Below are 11,658 nucleotides of genomic sequence, written 5' to 3'. Positions count from 1 at the left end.
GACAACTCAACTGTACTCTACCCCCAATGGTACGATATTGAGCAACTTCAAATGCATGAAATTGGAGAATGAACTGTGAAAGTGTTCTGGCTTTAAAACCTTAAGACAAGAGAAGAAGCCTCCTCCAATAGTACATCTTTGTGTTATTCTTTAAAGTCTTTTTTTTTTTTTTTTTTTTTTTTTTTTTTTTTCATTAGAATCCGCCTTGAAGACAAGACAAAAATAGACCAAAAAAAAAAAAAACATAGAGGAAGACAGCCAAATTGAGAGAGATATTTTGATGAAGGATCTATTTTTAGTTCATAGTGTTGTTATATGTGAGTCTAGAACTAAGGGTTTGATTAAACTGCCGATAAAGTAGATGTATTTCCAAAAAGAGGGTTTCGAACTATTGGAAAGTGTAGTCCCAGAATCTGCTCATTTTTACTTTGTTGGTTATCTTCTTTGAGATCAAGTGTATTCGCGAGAAAAGTTTGGGGGGTCTAGAACAATTGTTTACTGTTTCTTCGTACAGACTCTCTCTTTACGTCACTCTCTCGTAAATGCAGAAAATACAAATTACGAAAACACTCAAACTTTGTCATTTTCTCTTGTCATAAAATAATTTCAATCTTTTCAAGACACAGATTCCTATTTGGGGAACAACACCCTTCCCCCCCCCTCTCACCCGTTGCTAATGGACTTTTACTTGGGTAGGGGTGGTGCCACTAAACCAAAGTCAACTTCTTCAACAACGATATTCTACTCTCTAAGTAAATCGTTTTAACTGAACCGTTCCACACAACAGTGCTGGCTTATACGCGTTCACAACCCTTTCATGTTTCCAAAAGCATTACGTGCTGACACAAAAGAAATCAACTTAAGTAACTCCAACTTAAGGCATAAAACCGCCCAATTTGGGCAAATCTTTAGTCATGAGTGCTTTCTGTGTTGCATTGAATCCCTTTGTGCTGCCATTCGTTTTTGGTTTCTTGACGATATAATTCACACTTTAACAATGAAGAATTACACTTTTAGGCGAAATCTTTTATACGAATGATACTTCTATTGTGTTCAACACTCCAGATTATACTACTTAAAGACCGTTAGCCTTGATAACAACATGTAGCAGACAGTACCCAATAGAGGTGTTAAAAATACAAGATGTATCGGACATGCTTTAGTCGGCACTGCCTCAAATGCACCAGCAGCATCCCAAACAGATTCCGCAGGGTATTTTTTTAGACGATACCTAAAACAGGTGATGTAACATAAAATCCCGTTCTTTCCTACTACTACAGAAGACGTTTAGTAGACCGATACAGGGTGTTCATTTAGATCAAAGGCTATATGTGTTACTTGGAATAATTGAGACCAGCGTGTTATTTCATTTTGGCTAATTGCAACACCGCCTTAACTTAATGTCCTTTATGGATAACGGTATTCCACTCTCACGTAATCACTTTGGTTTCCGTTACGTTGAATTTTCACATGCAAGTATCCTGGTTGTCTCTTTAATACTAAAGAATGTATATTCAAAAAAAAAATTTGTACAAAACATGATTTCGGACTTGATTCCAATCCACAATGTTATCATATTCGATAAATATACGCTCCCTACTCACACCTCCTCACTTCCCCTCTTCTTATTTAATCTCGCTTCAAACTCCTCCTTCGTTTCACCGGCTTTCCATCTCAACTTATGAGCTGGGTGGGTATCCAACAAAAAGCTCGAATCTTTACGATCAACACCAAACAATTGTTCTCTAAAAGTCAATGGCCGTCCTAAATTTGGATAATCATCCCAAACTAATCCCCTTCTTTGTAGTTCAGGAATCAAAAACTCAACAACTTCCTCAAATGTAGTTGGTTGTACAGCATATGTAATGTTGAATCCATCAACATCAGACACTTGAACCCATCGTTCGATTTCATCAGCCACTTGTTCAGCAGTACCATAAAGCACAGGACCCAATCCACCAACGGTAATTTGCTTGGCAACGTGTTCCCTAGTCTTTTGAACATGTTCTGGCTCACCAGGAGCCTTTTTATTCCACAATTCAAGAAATGATTTAACGGCATTGGTTCCAACTGCAGTTATATCTTCACCATATTGGTATTGACTGATATCAATACCAGTCCATCCCGAAAACAACGCTTGTGCGCCTTCAATATCACCATAGCTTTGATATTCCTTATACTTGGCCTCAGCTTCTTCTTGTGTATTACCAATTATGGGAGTAATCAATTGTAAAAACTTGATTGATCCTTCGGGACGACCAAACTTCTCCAATGCAAGTTGTTTAATCTCTTTTATCAGTTTTGCCAATGCTTCAGGTGCAAATTGAGTGACAAATACAACTTCAGCATGTTGCGCGGCAAAGTTTTTACCAGCGCTTGATGTACCGGCTTGGATAATCACCGGTAATCTTTGATACGGATTAGGTTCAGCAATAAATGGACCAGGAACTTCAAACCATTTACCCTTGTGATTGATTTGTCTAATCTTGTCGGGATTGGAAAAGACACCATCACGTAATTCAACCGCATCATCAGCCCACGAACTTAAAAACAACTTGTAAATGACTTCAATATACTCTTCAGCTCGTTGGTATCTTTCAGCGTGTGGTGGTAAATCCTCCCCATTCAACAAGTTCCTAGCAGCAGAGTCCAAATACGAACTAACAACATTCCATCCAACTCTACCTTTGGTCAACCAATCCAATGTGGCTAATCTTCTAGCAAAATGGTAGGGGGATTCACTAATGGTGGAAAATGTAATGCCAAATGCCAATTCAGTAGTAACTGCAGCACAAGCACTGATTACAGCCAGTGGTTCAATAGTGGGGAATTGAGCCCCTGAAGTAGCAGCAGCCGTGAAATTTTTGGGACCATTGTATACGTCATATGGCCCTAATACATCAGCAATGAATAATCCATTGAATTTACCACGTTCAAGTAATCGAGATAATGATGTCCAATATTCAATGGTGTTGAAGTTGCGTGATTGGTCCTTTGGATGCTTCCAGAGCCCGGGAGCTTGAAGACCAGAACAACCCATTTCAAAAGCAAAGAGCTTCAATTGCTTTTTTGGTTTGGTGGTGGTGTTGCCATTGGTTCTGGATGAAGGTGCCATTGTAACTGAGGCTGTATCAGAAAGGTGTTGTAATTCACTAGGAAATTCATTTCAAATACAATGGAAAGCGTCCCATAATTATATATAGCTCTCAATTGTGGATGCTCATATTCGTAATTTTCAGTGGGGTGTAATCATTCGGTTCGGGGGAGAGAGCATTTTCATTTTTGGTTGTGTGTCGACACACCCGAAAAAACTGTGGCTCAAACTTTTCATCACTTTTCACGCCCTTGACAATGATTCAGCCACATGCAACCATCTTCACCCCCTCCCTGTAGAATAGCCCCCCCCTCAAGATCTACACACCACAAAAACTCAATCACACATCAAATTACCTATTTACAATTTATAACCTTTCCTCCTTCAACGCATTGCCACTGTTTTTGAAAATATTGTATCCCCAAAATCCAACCACATTCAACAATCCTACTCTCCAACCATTAAACAATCCCAATTGTTTGACCTTTTGCCAATTAGTAAGTTCATCTTCATCAGAAGGAGCTCCATTAAACTCAACAATCATATTCTCTTCTGGCTTCACAATAGTAATCACTTTCTTCTTATCATGCAGTTTTGGCGCCAACAAAAACCGAACTTGCTCCTTTCGCAATAAATTCTCCACCGGCAACTTGACAAAAAACTCACCAATCAGGGAAAGCAAATTGACAAAAGTGTATATTGTAGGGGATGAATAGGCATCGATGTTGAATTTGATGTATAACAAATATGGAGCCATTTTTCTAAACACAGTGGTTGACAATTGGTACATGGTAGTAAAGAATATGATTGGTGTGGGTGGATGCTTCAAGTAATAAGTAGGAAAATTTCTAATCGACTCTCTGAAAGATCTGGTGTTTTGAACCACTTCTTCAGCAGTTTTCTCTATAATATCCTCATTGCCTGAAGTATCATTAGTCAAGGCGAGTGAAGTTGGTTGGGTAATCATAAATTTGATCCTTATCAAGTCCAATGGAATCATCACCAACCCAGTAAGAACACATGCCGATACCGACAACCATAACGATTTGAATGGATCATTAGAGTGGGTCAAATCAAGAAAGAATGGATCGGGGATGCCCAAAAATGGTGAAACAAATCCAGTGATGTAAGCTTCAATCATGTGTGACAAAACTTGATAAAGGTAGGACGCATTGACTCCTCTAAACAATGCCAAAAAGGAATCCTTGTTTGCAATCGCCGACATGATCTCCATCGTGTGTAATGACTTTGGCTGTATCTTGTACACCCTAAGCCTCTTTCTGGTACTCAATCGTTTGAGTTGTGGTGGTACAAACTTGTCGGTGACTGGTGCTGGGGCAGGAGTTGCTGGCTCATATATCGTGTTTGGATTGGCCCACACTTGCTGATCACTTTGAGGTTGGAAATAATCAATCGGCTCTTCTTCATCAACAAATCCAAGTTGGTGACCCGACAGTTCGAGATCGGCACTTCCACTTTTCAAAGATGCATTGGATGAAGACAACGAATGCGTCAGATCCAATAATCTCTTCAGTTTCTCCTCCTTCTTTTTACTACTAAAGTTGAACTTACCAACTTGTAGAACCAACCGAGTTATTTCCAATGGTTGGGCAAGCAAGACTTTGACGTAGTCTTTAAACAATGTCCAAAATAAATTCTTCAACAACTCAAGCATATTATTGACTTCAAAATATTCACTAAACTCCAAATCAGAAATGAAATTTTTGTCACCTGCAACTTTGTTTGAATGGATTCCTACACCACCTTGTCTATCAAAAGCTCTTCGTATTAGACCGGGTGATGAACCGAACCCGTTTTCATTAACTTGCTTTTCAATAATGTTTGATGATAAGTTTGCTGTTATTGGTTTGCCTGTCTTTGGGTCGATCAACCCCACACCTTTTTTGAAAATGACAGAGTAACCGGCATCAAAGCTATCATGGTCATAATAAGGCCTTAGTTGTTCAGGTCCAAGCTTTGTGTTAGAAGTAGAAGACATTGCTGTGTGAAAAGGGAACGGAATCAGTGGCAGCACAATCACTGGGGCGATATTTTTTTCTCTTTCAAGATTTACGTTTCTCATTAATTCAGACCAATTTCAAATTAGAGGTGGAGGATATACAATACAATACCATGAAATATAAAGTACCTCTTGCCACGATGGAAAGATGCATTCTGTCTAAAAGGAGATGAGAAAGTGTGATACATTGCTACATAAACGATTCCAAGATGCTACATTTCAGTGAAGTCCTTTGCAGGTACCACGGTGGTTGGATCATCTGATAGAGGGCAAGTCCATCGTTGTTATGATTATCTTGCAGTGCACGTTTCTTGCAACTGTTCTATCCTCTCTAACTGTGTCGTAAATCCCATGCTTGTTCAACTTACCCTTAGCTCTCCTCCTGACTTTTTCCTCTTTCCTCGTCGGACCTTGCAATTAGGAACTCCCCGAGGTACTTCAAAGGGTCATCCGGTTTAACCATTCCAACTTCTTTCAATCCATCTAGCAAATGTTGTGTCAAATGCTTGTTCAAATACCTTCGTATGGATGATCCTCCAACTATTTCGTGTAATGGAGGTAGGTTGGAATCCGGAAATCTGGGTTCCTGTTTCACCTGTTTGCTTTGTAATTGCGGCGTTGGTGTCGTGCCTCGTGGAGTTCCATTAGCTTCTACTGTAACTTGTGGTTCCGGTTGTGGTGAAGGCTGCAATGATTCTTGTTTCACTTCTGATTCAGTATGTTCCTCTCTCGCCAGAGCTCCATTGACGACAGGGGTATCTTCTTTTTCTTGCACAATATCAGCTATGTTCATAATTGAATTAAATGTAGAGTTGTGTGCTATTAATGGTTTGAGCTTTCTGATAAATTTTCGAGTGCACAGAAATTCAAATCTCCACTAAAACATCATCAATTCAAAGCAATTTCCATACCTAACGCTTCGCCCCAACTATGGATCCATTCAATGAAGTTAAAGATGACGCATATTCAGTCATTGACCGGCTAGAATCACTCATAGCCCAACGTATCTCAGGGCGACCTCCTTCTACTGAACAATCACAGGATTTCGACAACAATTATGAAGAATTGCAAGAGATGCGTGACGACTTACAAAGTGCTCTAGAGCAAAGTGCCAAAGACCCATCCCAATTCAATTTAACCAGCGACGATATTTCACAACGACAAGCCATCTTACAGGATCTTAATCGACAGATATCACATTTGCTTCAATCGTGGGACAACAAGAAGCTACGTGATGTCACAACAATGTCCAATCGAATAAGCCAAGATGATGAAAATCCATTTAATATAGATACTGACAGTGGTGGTGGTGGTACCACCAATATGACGTCATACCAACAACAAGAATTAATTCAAGAGCAAGATGTGCAGTTGGATGATATACACAAAACAATGATGAACTTGAACCAACAGGCAACAATGATGGGCGATGAATTAGAGGACCAGGGGTTTATGTTGGACGAATTGGACTACGAAATGGACCACGTTGGTAGTAAGTTGGATAGAGGCATGAAGAGATTAAACATTTTCATTGAAAGGAATAAAGAAAAAGCTAGTAATTGGTGTATCGGGATCTTGGCAGTAGTGCTATGTGTCTTGCTAGTGTTGTTAATAGTAGCGTAAGAAAGCTAAAATGGAACAGAAATTTAAATTAAAATCTAGGGCTTCTACTTTCAACCTATTCAATTCTACTCATACCCCTTCCCCCTCCTTATCCATCTAAAGCAAATCCCAAATTAACACCATCAAATTGTTTTGCCAAATCGACCAATTTCAACTTCAACATTTCCAAATCTTCATTCTTTGGTTGTAAACGAGGCAACCATTCTGCAACACCGTGTTGCAAAACCCCCTTGGCTCTTGCTTTACCATACTTTACATTCCCATAAGATCCATGCAAAGTTAACCTTTTATTCTTTGATGAATATGAAGCACGGTGCAAGATGTTATTGTTGTAAAATACAACATCACCAGGTTTCAACTCCACATTAATCTGATCAGTAATGAATTCTTTTCTTTTTGATTCATCAACCGTCTTTTCTCTTTCCTCTTGTGTACGCACTCTCTTATGAGATCCCGGAACCACAATAAGACAGTCATCATTAGTCAAAGCCAAATTGAATTGAGCACCAGCAAATGGATTTTCCAACAATTCTTTATCTTCTTGTTCTGGAGTTACTTCCGGCTTGATGGTATCACGATGCCAATCCAATTCGAAATCAGTCAAGGGGTTAATCAACATGTTGAGCAATTCCATTGAAATTTCGTCTTTGCCAATTTGCAAAATATCAGACACAATGGCTAAAATTTTGTCATTGGCATAAAGATCATGAAATGGGTACGATAATTCGCCCAAGTCCGGATGAAGCAACCCAGTTACTCCCCAGATATCGGGACTGAAGTTTTTGGGCCATGGAGGAAATTGTTTACCTCTGGTTCTTACATGGGGCCATTTACCAGCACGAGCATATTCAACTAAATCTTCACTGGCTTTAGTGTATCGTTCAATATCTTGTGGGGCTAAAAAGTTTCGAACAACAGTGAACCCTTGATCGTTGATTTCGTCGTGATGTTTATGTGGTAAATTAGTTGGAACAGGCATGATTTTGAAGATTAGTGGGTGATTGATTATGCGACGGATCGCTGATGAAATGCTGCTGGTGTTTAGGGCTCCTATTTATACAAAATTGTGATTGAAGCTGTTATGTTGGTGGATTTTGTGGAGACCTATTAATACGAAAACAGTTCAATCCCAGGGGTGCTACTCTGTGAATCTTGATTGTAAGTTTGTAACATTTTCAATGTATGCATAGAAGGGTAACGGCACTTTCTTGGAAGATCTCGAGTAACAAAGAACAATAGAATGGTTATTAGAAATGTAACATGATTTCATCGACACAAAATTGCGATGTTACATTAATCAGAATGTGGAGATGATGAAATAGGAAGCGCCAGTTGCAAAAGAACAACACAACACGTACAGGGTTTCAGTTCCGATGATAACCGCGGGAGTCAAAATGCAAACGAATGTAGGACAGAATGGTGAAAAAAGTTAGGTACAACTACAAATTTAAAAGTTTAAATCTTAATGCCATGAGAGATACTCCATAATCAACTAAAGATACTTTATGTCTCCATACCATCTACTAATCAACCAGTCCGGCAACCCATTGGTTATGTCAACAACACATTCATATTCAAGTGGCCTACATCATCCATTGCTTCTTCATGCTCATTGTCAAAGTCCACCATACCTGTTTGTACACTGACCAGCAGCAGCGCCAGCAGATGTAGAGACAGCAGATGTATTTGCCTATCAGTACTCCCAAGCAAAGTATCATTTCTAGTGGACGACACAGGCAATGTAGTCGACACAAGTGCTGGATCGAATGCTAATAAAGTAGTATCGTATTTCCAAGAAGCAGAATAAGGTGGGACACTGGAGCGATCGCCATTGACACGAGAATCCGTTAACGATGATAAGGATGAAGATGCTGTTGTCGCTGGTGTAGAAGATTTCGTTGAGTTTGATAAATTCGTTGCGGTGCTTGGGGTAGTTGTAAATGATTTGTTTTCAGATGATGACATGCCAAGATCGATAGTGAACGATGATGGGGCAGGTGCTACCACTATTCGTTTGGTTGGTACTGCCCCTGATGGTTTCAGTATTCGCTTAGTGTTACTCCCTTTCGACAAGTCGGGCCATACACATTCTTGATTTCGTACTTGGCATGCTTGACATACAGATGATGTTTCATCACACTTTTTCCTAAAGAAAGGTTAATTTCAGTTAGTACACGTAGTCCCCTCAGTGCATTCGTTGTGTTGTTTACATACTTTCGTCTGCGACAATTTAAACAACCCGTCTTGCTTCGAAACCTTGTGCCCACGATATTATGCGTCTTGATTTGTCTTTGTTGGAATCCACTAAGCTTTGTACCTTGTATTGAAGAAGTTGCATCACTTGTTGTGGCCTTGGTACGTGCAGACGATGTGAATGTGTTTGGAGCATTTTTCGGAGTTTCGAGCGGGGCGGGTTTCCTGTTTATATTTGTAAATGAAGAAGCATCAAATATTGAAAACATAATGATTCAAACAATGAGATGATCTGGTGATAATCTTAATTTTTTCCTACTAGGAGGGTATGTGTTTGAGTATATGACTTATTCAATGCAACTGTTTCTTTTCCAACTGTCAAAGCATAACCAGGAAAAGGTGGAGTAAAAATGAGTCGGCATAAAAATTCGTAAAACTAAAAGAAAAAACAGAAAAGAAGAAACTCGAAAAATTATTATATCTCCTCCGGAAATGGTTAGCCGCGAGGAATTTTAGCGACAATGAAGCGGAATTACAAAAGCGGAATTTTTAAATGTACAGGACCCACAGTTCAAAAAGATCAAAATATCTCAAAAAAATTACACACATCTCGAACTAGACCCCAGTACCCTATACCTTACAGCAATACTATGCCATCTACTTATTTTAAGAAACCATCATCCAAGTGCAACTCCATCTCATATTCAGGTTGAAACTCAGTATATAAAGTTTCAGGATCACCATCATGGTGCTCACAATAAGCAGCTTCTTCATCGCCAATCAACTTTAAAGATTCACCAGGCAACAAAGCCAGTTGTGCCGCTAATTGAATCTGACATGATTTCTCCATCAATGTAAATAAATAAGCCGCCTCATCAACAGTAGATCCCACAGTCAATAAACCATGGTTTTGTAAGATTATTCCCTTGCCATTACCCAAAGCAGCAGCAATTTTTCTACCTTCTTCAGCTTCTAAAGCCACGCCTCCAAAATCAGTAAAAATAGCATGGCTGTTGTAGAATGTGCAGACATCCTGATTAATCATGTCCAATTTCTTGCCCAATGCTCCAAATGCCTTGCCATATACTGAGTGGGTATGACAAGCAGCATTGACATCGGGACGTAATTTGTGAATCGCTGAATGAATAGCAAAACCAGCAGCATTTAAAGCAATTTGGTTACCATCGGGTAACAAATTACCATCCTCATCTACATGAACCATATCACTAGCTTTCATTAATCCAAAATGTTTGCCCAATGGATTGATCCAAAATGTATCGGGGTTAATTGGATCACGAATTGAAATGTGTCCTGCAGTTCCTTCGGTATAACCTTTTCTGGCAAATACTCTGAAAGCAGCGGCCATGTGTTGTAAAGCCCATTTTCTTTCCTCCTTTTTATTGGCAAATTTAGGGATAGGGAACGGATGAGCACCTCCCTTGGCAATGTTGTGTGATCCTCTAGAGCCCATTTCGTAACCTCTTGATGTTGCTGCGGAATCGGTGGAGATGGATTGATCATCGACAGTGGTGGCCGTCGTATCTTGTTTGAGTGTTGGTGACATGTTACTTGATGTTGCGGAGTGTTTGTGAACAATATAGGAGCAGAGAAACGTGCTCAAATATGCATATATATATATATATATTTATCAATTATTCATGTGATAAGAGGGCATTTTTTGTATGAGATGAAGTGTACTGCATATAAAGTATCTCAAGCGGGACACTTGCCTCATTGGGAATACGATCCATTCCACTAAAGTTTATCAACAGCGATAAGCGTCGATACGAATCGGATTCTGGTACCGTCAATAACCGCAATCTGTACGGGTAGCTTTTTGTTGTAGAGACTACGGGGGAACGTCACCTTCAAGATACATCCTAGCTATATGGCCATATGGGCTTACTGCAAGGAACTTGTTATCCGAGCACAACGTAAGTGTCATCGGATCTGGTGGATGCAATATTATCTTGGATTATCACGTGGTGAGGATTAAAATAAGGTCTCTTGCAACATCTCTTCCTCCCCTCTTTATTCCGCAATGGAAGTTGATGCAAAAACATAAAAACTGCCTCGTAACCTGTATCACAATCGGAAAACAAGAGAGAAAACTTTATTTGCAAAGACAAGGTATTGAGTTTACTTTGTCTAGAGAATGCAATGGGTTTGTTATAGTTAAAGTGAAAGATTAAGCGATGGAAATACTTTTAGAAAGAAGGATCTGAAACTTAACAAAATTAAACGTTGCTGTAAAGATGCTTCTTTTTGTCTTCTCCGTTGTTTTTTTCAAAGGTTTCATCTTTCTCACCTACAATTTAAACTCAATGAAGAACCAACGCAGATGAAATTTTCAATTTGTAAAAATAAAAAAAAAAAAGGGTGTGTTTGTGTTCTGAAACATTTATACAGTGGGTGATATATATCGTATAATTATATTTGCTCTGCTGTTTGTGGCGGTGAACTTTTTTGCGGAAATGCTACAGGGACAAAGGGGGGTCTTCAATGTATCATTAAAGTTCACTTCGATGAGCTTGATGCCTACTTAATCATCCCCTATATGCAGAAGCTATACCGAGGATCAATATAGGCATCATATGGGTTAGCTGAGTGTAACTATTTATGTGGACCCAAACGTGATGCAATATGCATACTCTAAATGTTCTCAGGAACAGCTGACCGGGATAACTGATTATTAAACCCTATGCTTGTAACACTCTCGCCACTACTC

The 11,658-nt window shown here is 39.3% G+C and overlaps 7 protein-coding genes across 7 annotated transcripts; 1 reads left to right on the top strand and 6 right to left on the bottom strand. All coding sequences in view use genetic code 12, as the record gives it.

Annotated features, from left to right (window-relative positions):
- Positions 1–1,600: 1,600 nt before the first annotated feature.
- Positions 1,601–3,115, bottom strand: CPAR2_302950 (uncharacterized protein; the record flags this gene model as incomplete). Its single annotated transcript, XM_036807669.1, has 1 exon — positions 1,601–3,115. The coding sequence occupies one exon, from the start codon at positions 3,113–3,115 to the stop codon at positions 1,601–1,603; it is 1,515 nt and encodes a 504-aa protein (XP_036664482.1).
- A 346-nt stretch (positions 3,116–3,461) lies between these two features.
- CPAR2_302940 (uncharacterized protein) lies at positions 3,462–5,093 on the bottom strand (the record flags this gene model as incomplete). Its single annotated transcript, XM_036807667.1, has 1 exon — positions 3,462–5,093. The coding sequence occupies one exon, from the start codon at positions 5,091–5,093 to the stop codon at positions 3,462–3,464; it is 1,632 nt and encodes a 543-aa protein (XP_036664481.1).
- A 391-nt stretch (positions 5,094–5,484) lies between these two features.
- On the bottom strand, positions 5,485–5,907 carry SDC1 (Sdc1p; the record flags this gene model as incomplete). The annotated part of the gene is made up of 1 exon (XM_036807666.1): positions 5,485–5,907. The coding sequence occupies one exon, from the start codon at positions 5,905–5,907 to the stop codon at positions 5,485–5,487; it is 423 nt and encodes a 140-aa protein (XP_036664480.1).
- Positions 5,908–6,044: 137 nt separating this feature from the next.
- CPAR2_302920 (uncharacterized protein) lies at positions 6,045–6,737 on the top strand (the record flags this gene model as incomplete). Its single annotated transcript, XM_036807665.1, has 1 exon — positions 6,045–6,737. One exon carries the CDS (start codon positions 6,045–6,047, stop codon positions 6,735–6,737), a length of 693 nt encoding a protein of 230 aa, XP_036664479.1.
- An 88-nt stretch (positions 6,738–6,825) lies between these two features.
- Positions 6,826–7,716, bottom strand: CPAR2_302910 (uncharacterized protein; the record flags this gene model as incomplete). The annotated part of the gene is made up of 1 exon (XM_036807664.1): positions 6,826–7,716. One exon carries the CDS (start codon positions 7,714–7,716, stop codon positions 6,826–6,828), a length of 891 nt encoding a protein of 296 aa, XP_036664478.1.
- Positions 7,717–8,288: 572 nt separating this feature from the next.
- CPAR2_302900 (Zn(II)2Cys6 transcription factor domain-containing protein) lies at positions 8,289–9,199 on the bottom strand (the record flags this gene model as incomplete). The annotated part of the gene is made up of 2 exons (XM_036807663.1): positions 8,289–8,883; positions 8,952–9,199. 2 exons carry the CDS (start codon positions 9,197–9,199, stop codon positions 8,289–8,291), a joined length of 843 nt encoding a protein of 280 aa, XP_036664477.1.
- A 392-nt stretch (positions 9,200–9,591) lies between these two features.
- Positions 9,592–10,494, bottom strand: CPAR2_302890 (uncharacterized protein; the record flags this gene model as incomplete). The annotated part of the gene is made up of 1 exon (XM_036807662.1): positions 9,592–10,494. One exon carries the CDS (start codon positions 10,492–10,494, stop codon positions 9,592–9,594), a length of 903 nt encoding a protein of 300 aa, XP_036664476.1.
- Positions 10,495–11,658: the final 1,164 nt, after the last annotated feature.

The sequence above is a fragment of the Candida parapsilosis genome, contig 005806, assembly GCF_000182765.1.
Source record: "Candida parapsilosis strain CDC317 annotated contig 005806".
Classification (NCBI taxonomy): domain Eukaryota; kingdom Fungi; phylum Ascomycota; class Pichiomycetes; order Serinales; family Debaryomycetaceae; genus Lodderomyces; species Lodderomyces parapsilosis.
This window is presented reverse-complemented; position numbering and strand designations above follow the sequence as displayed.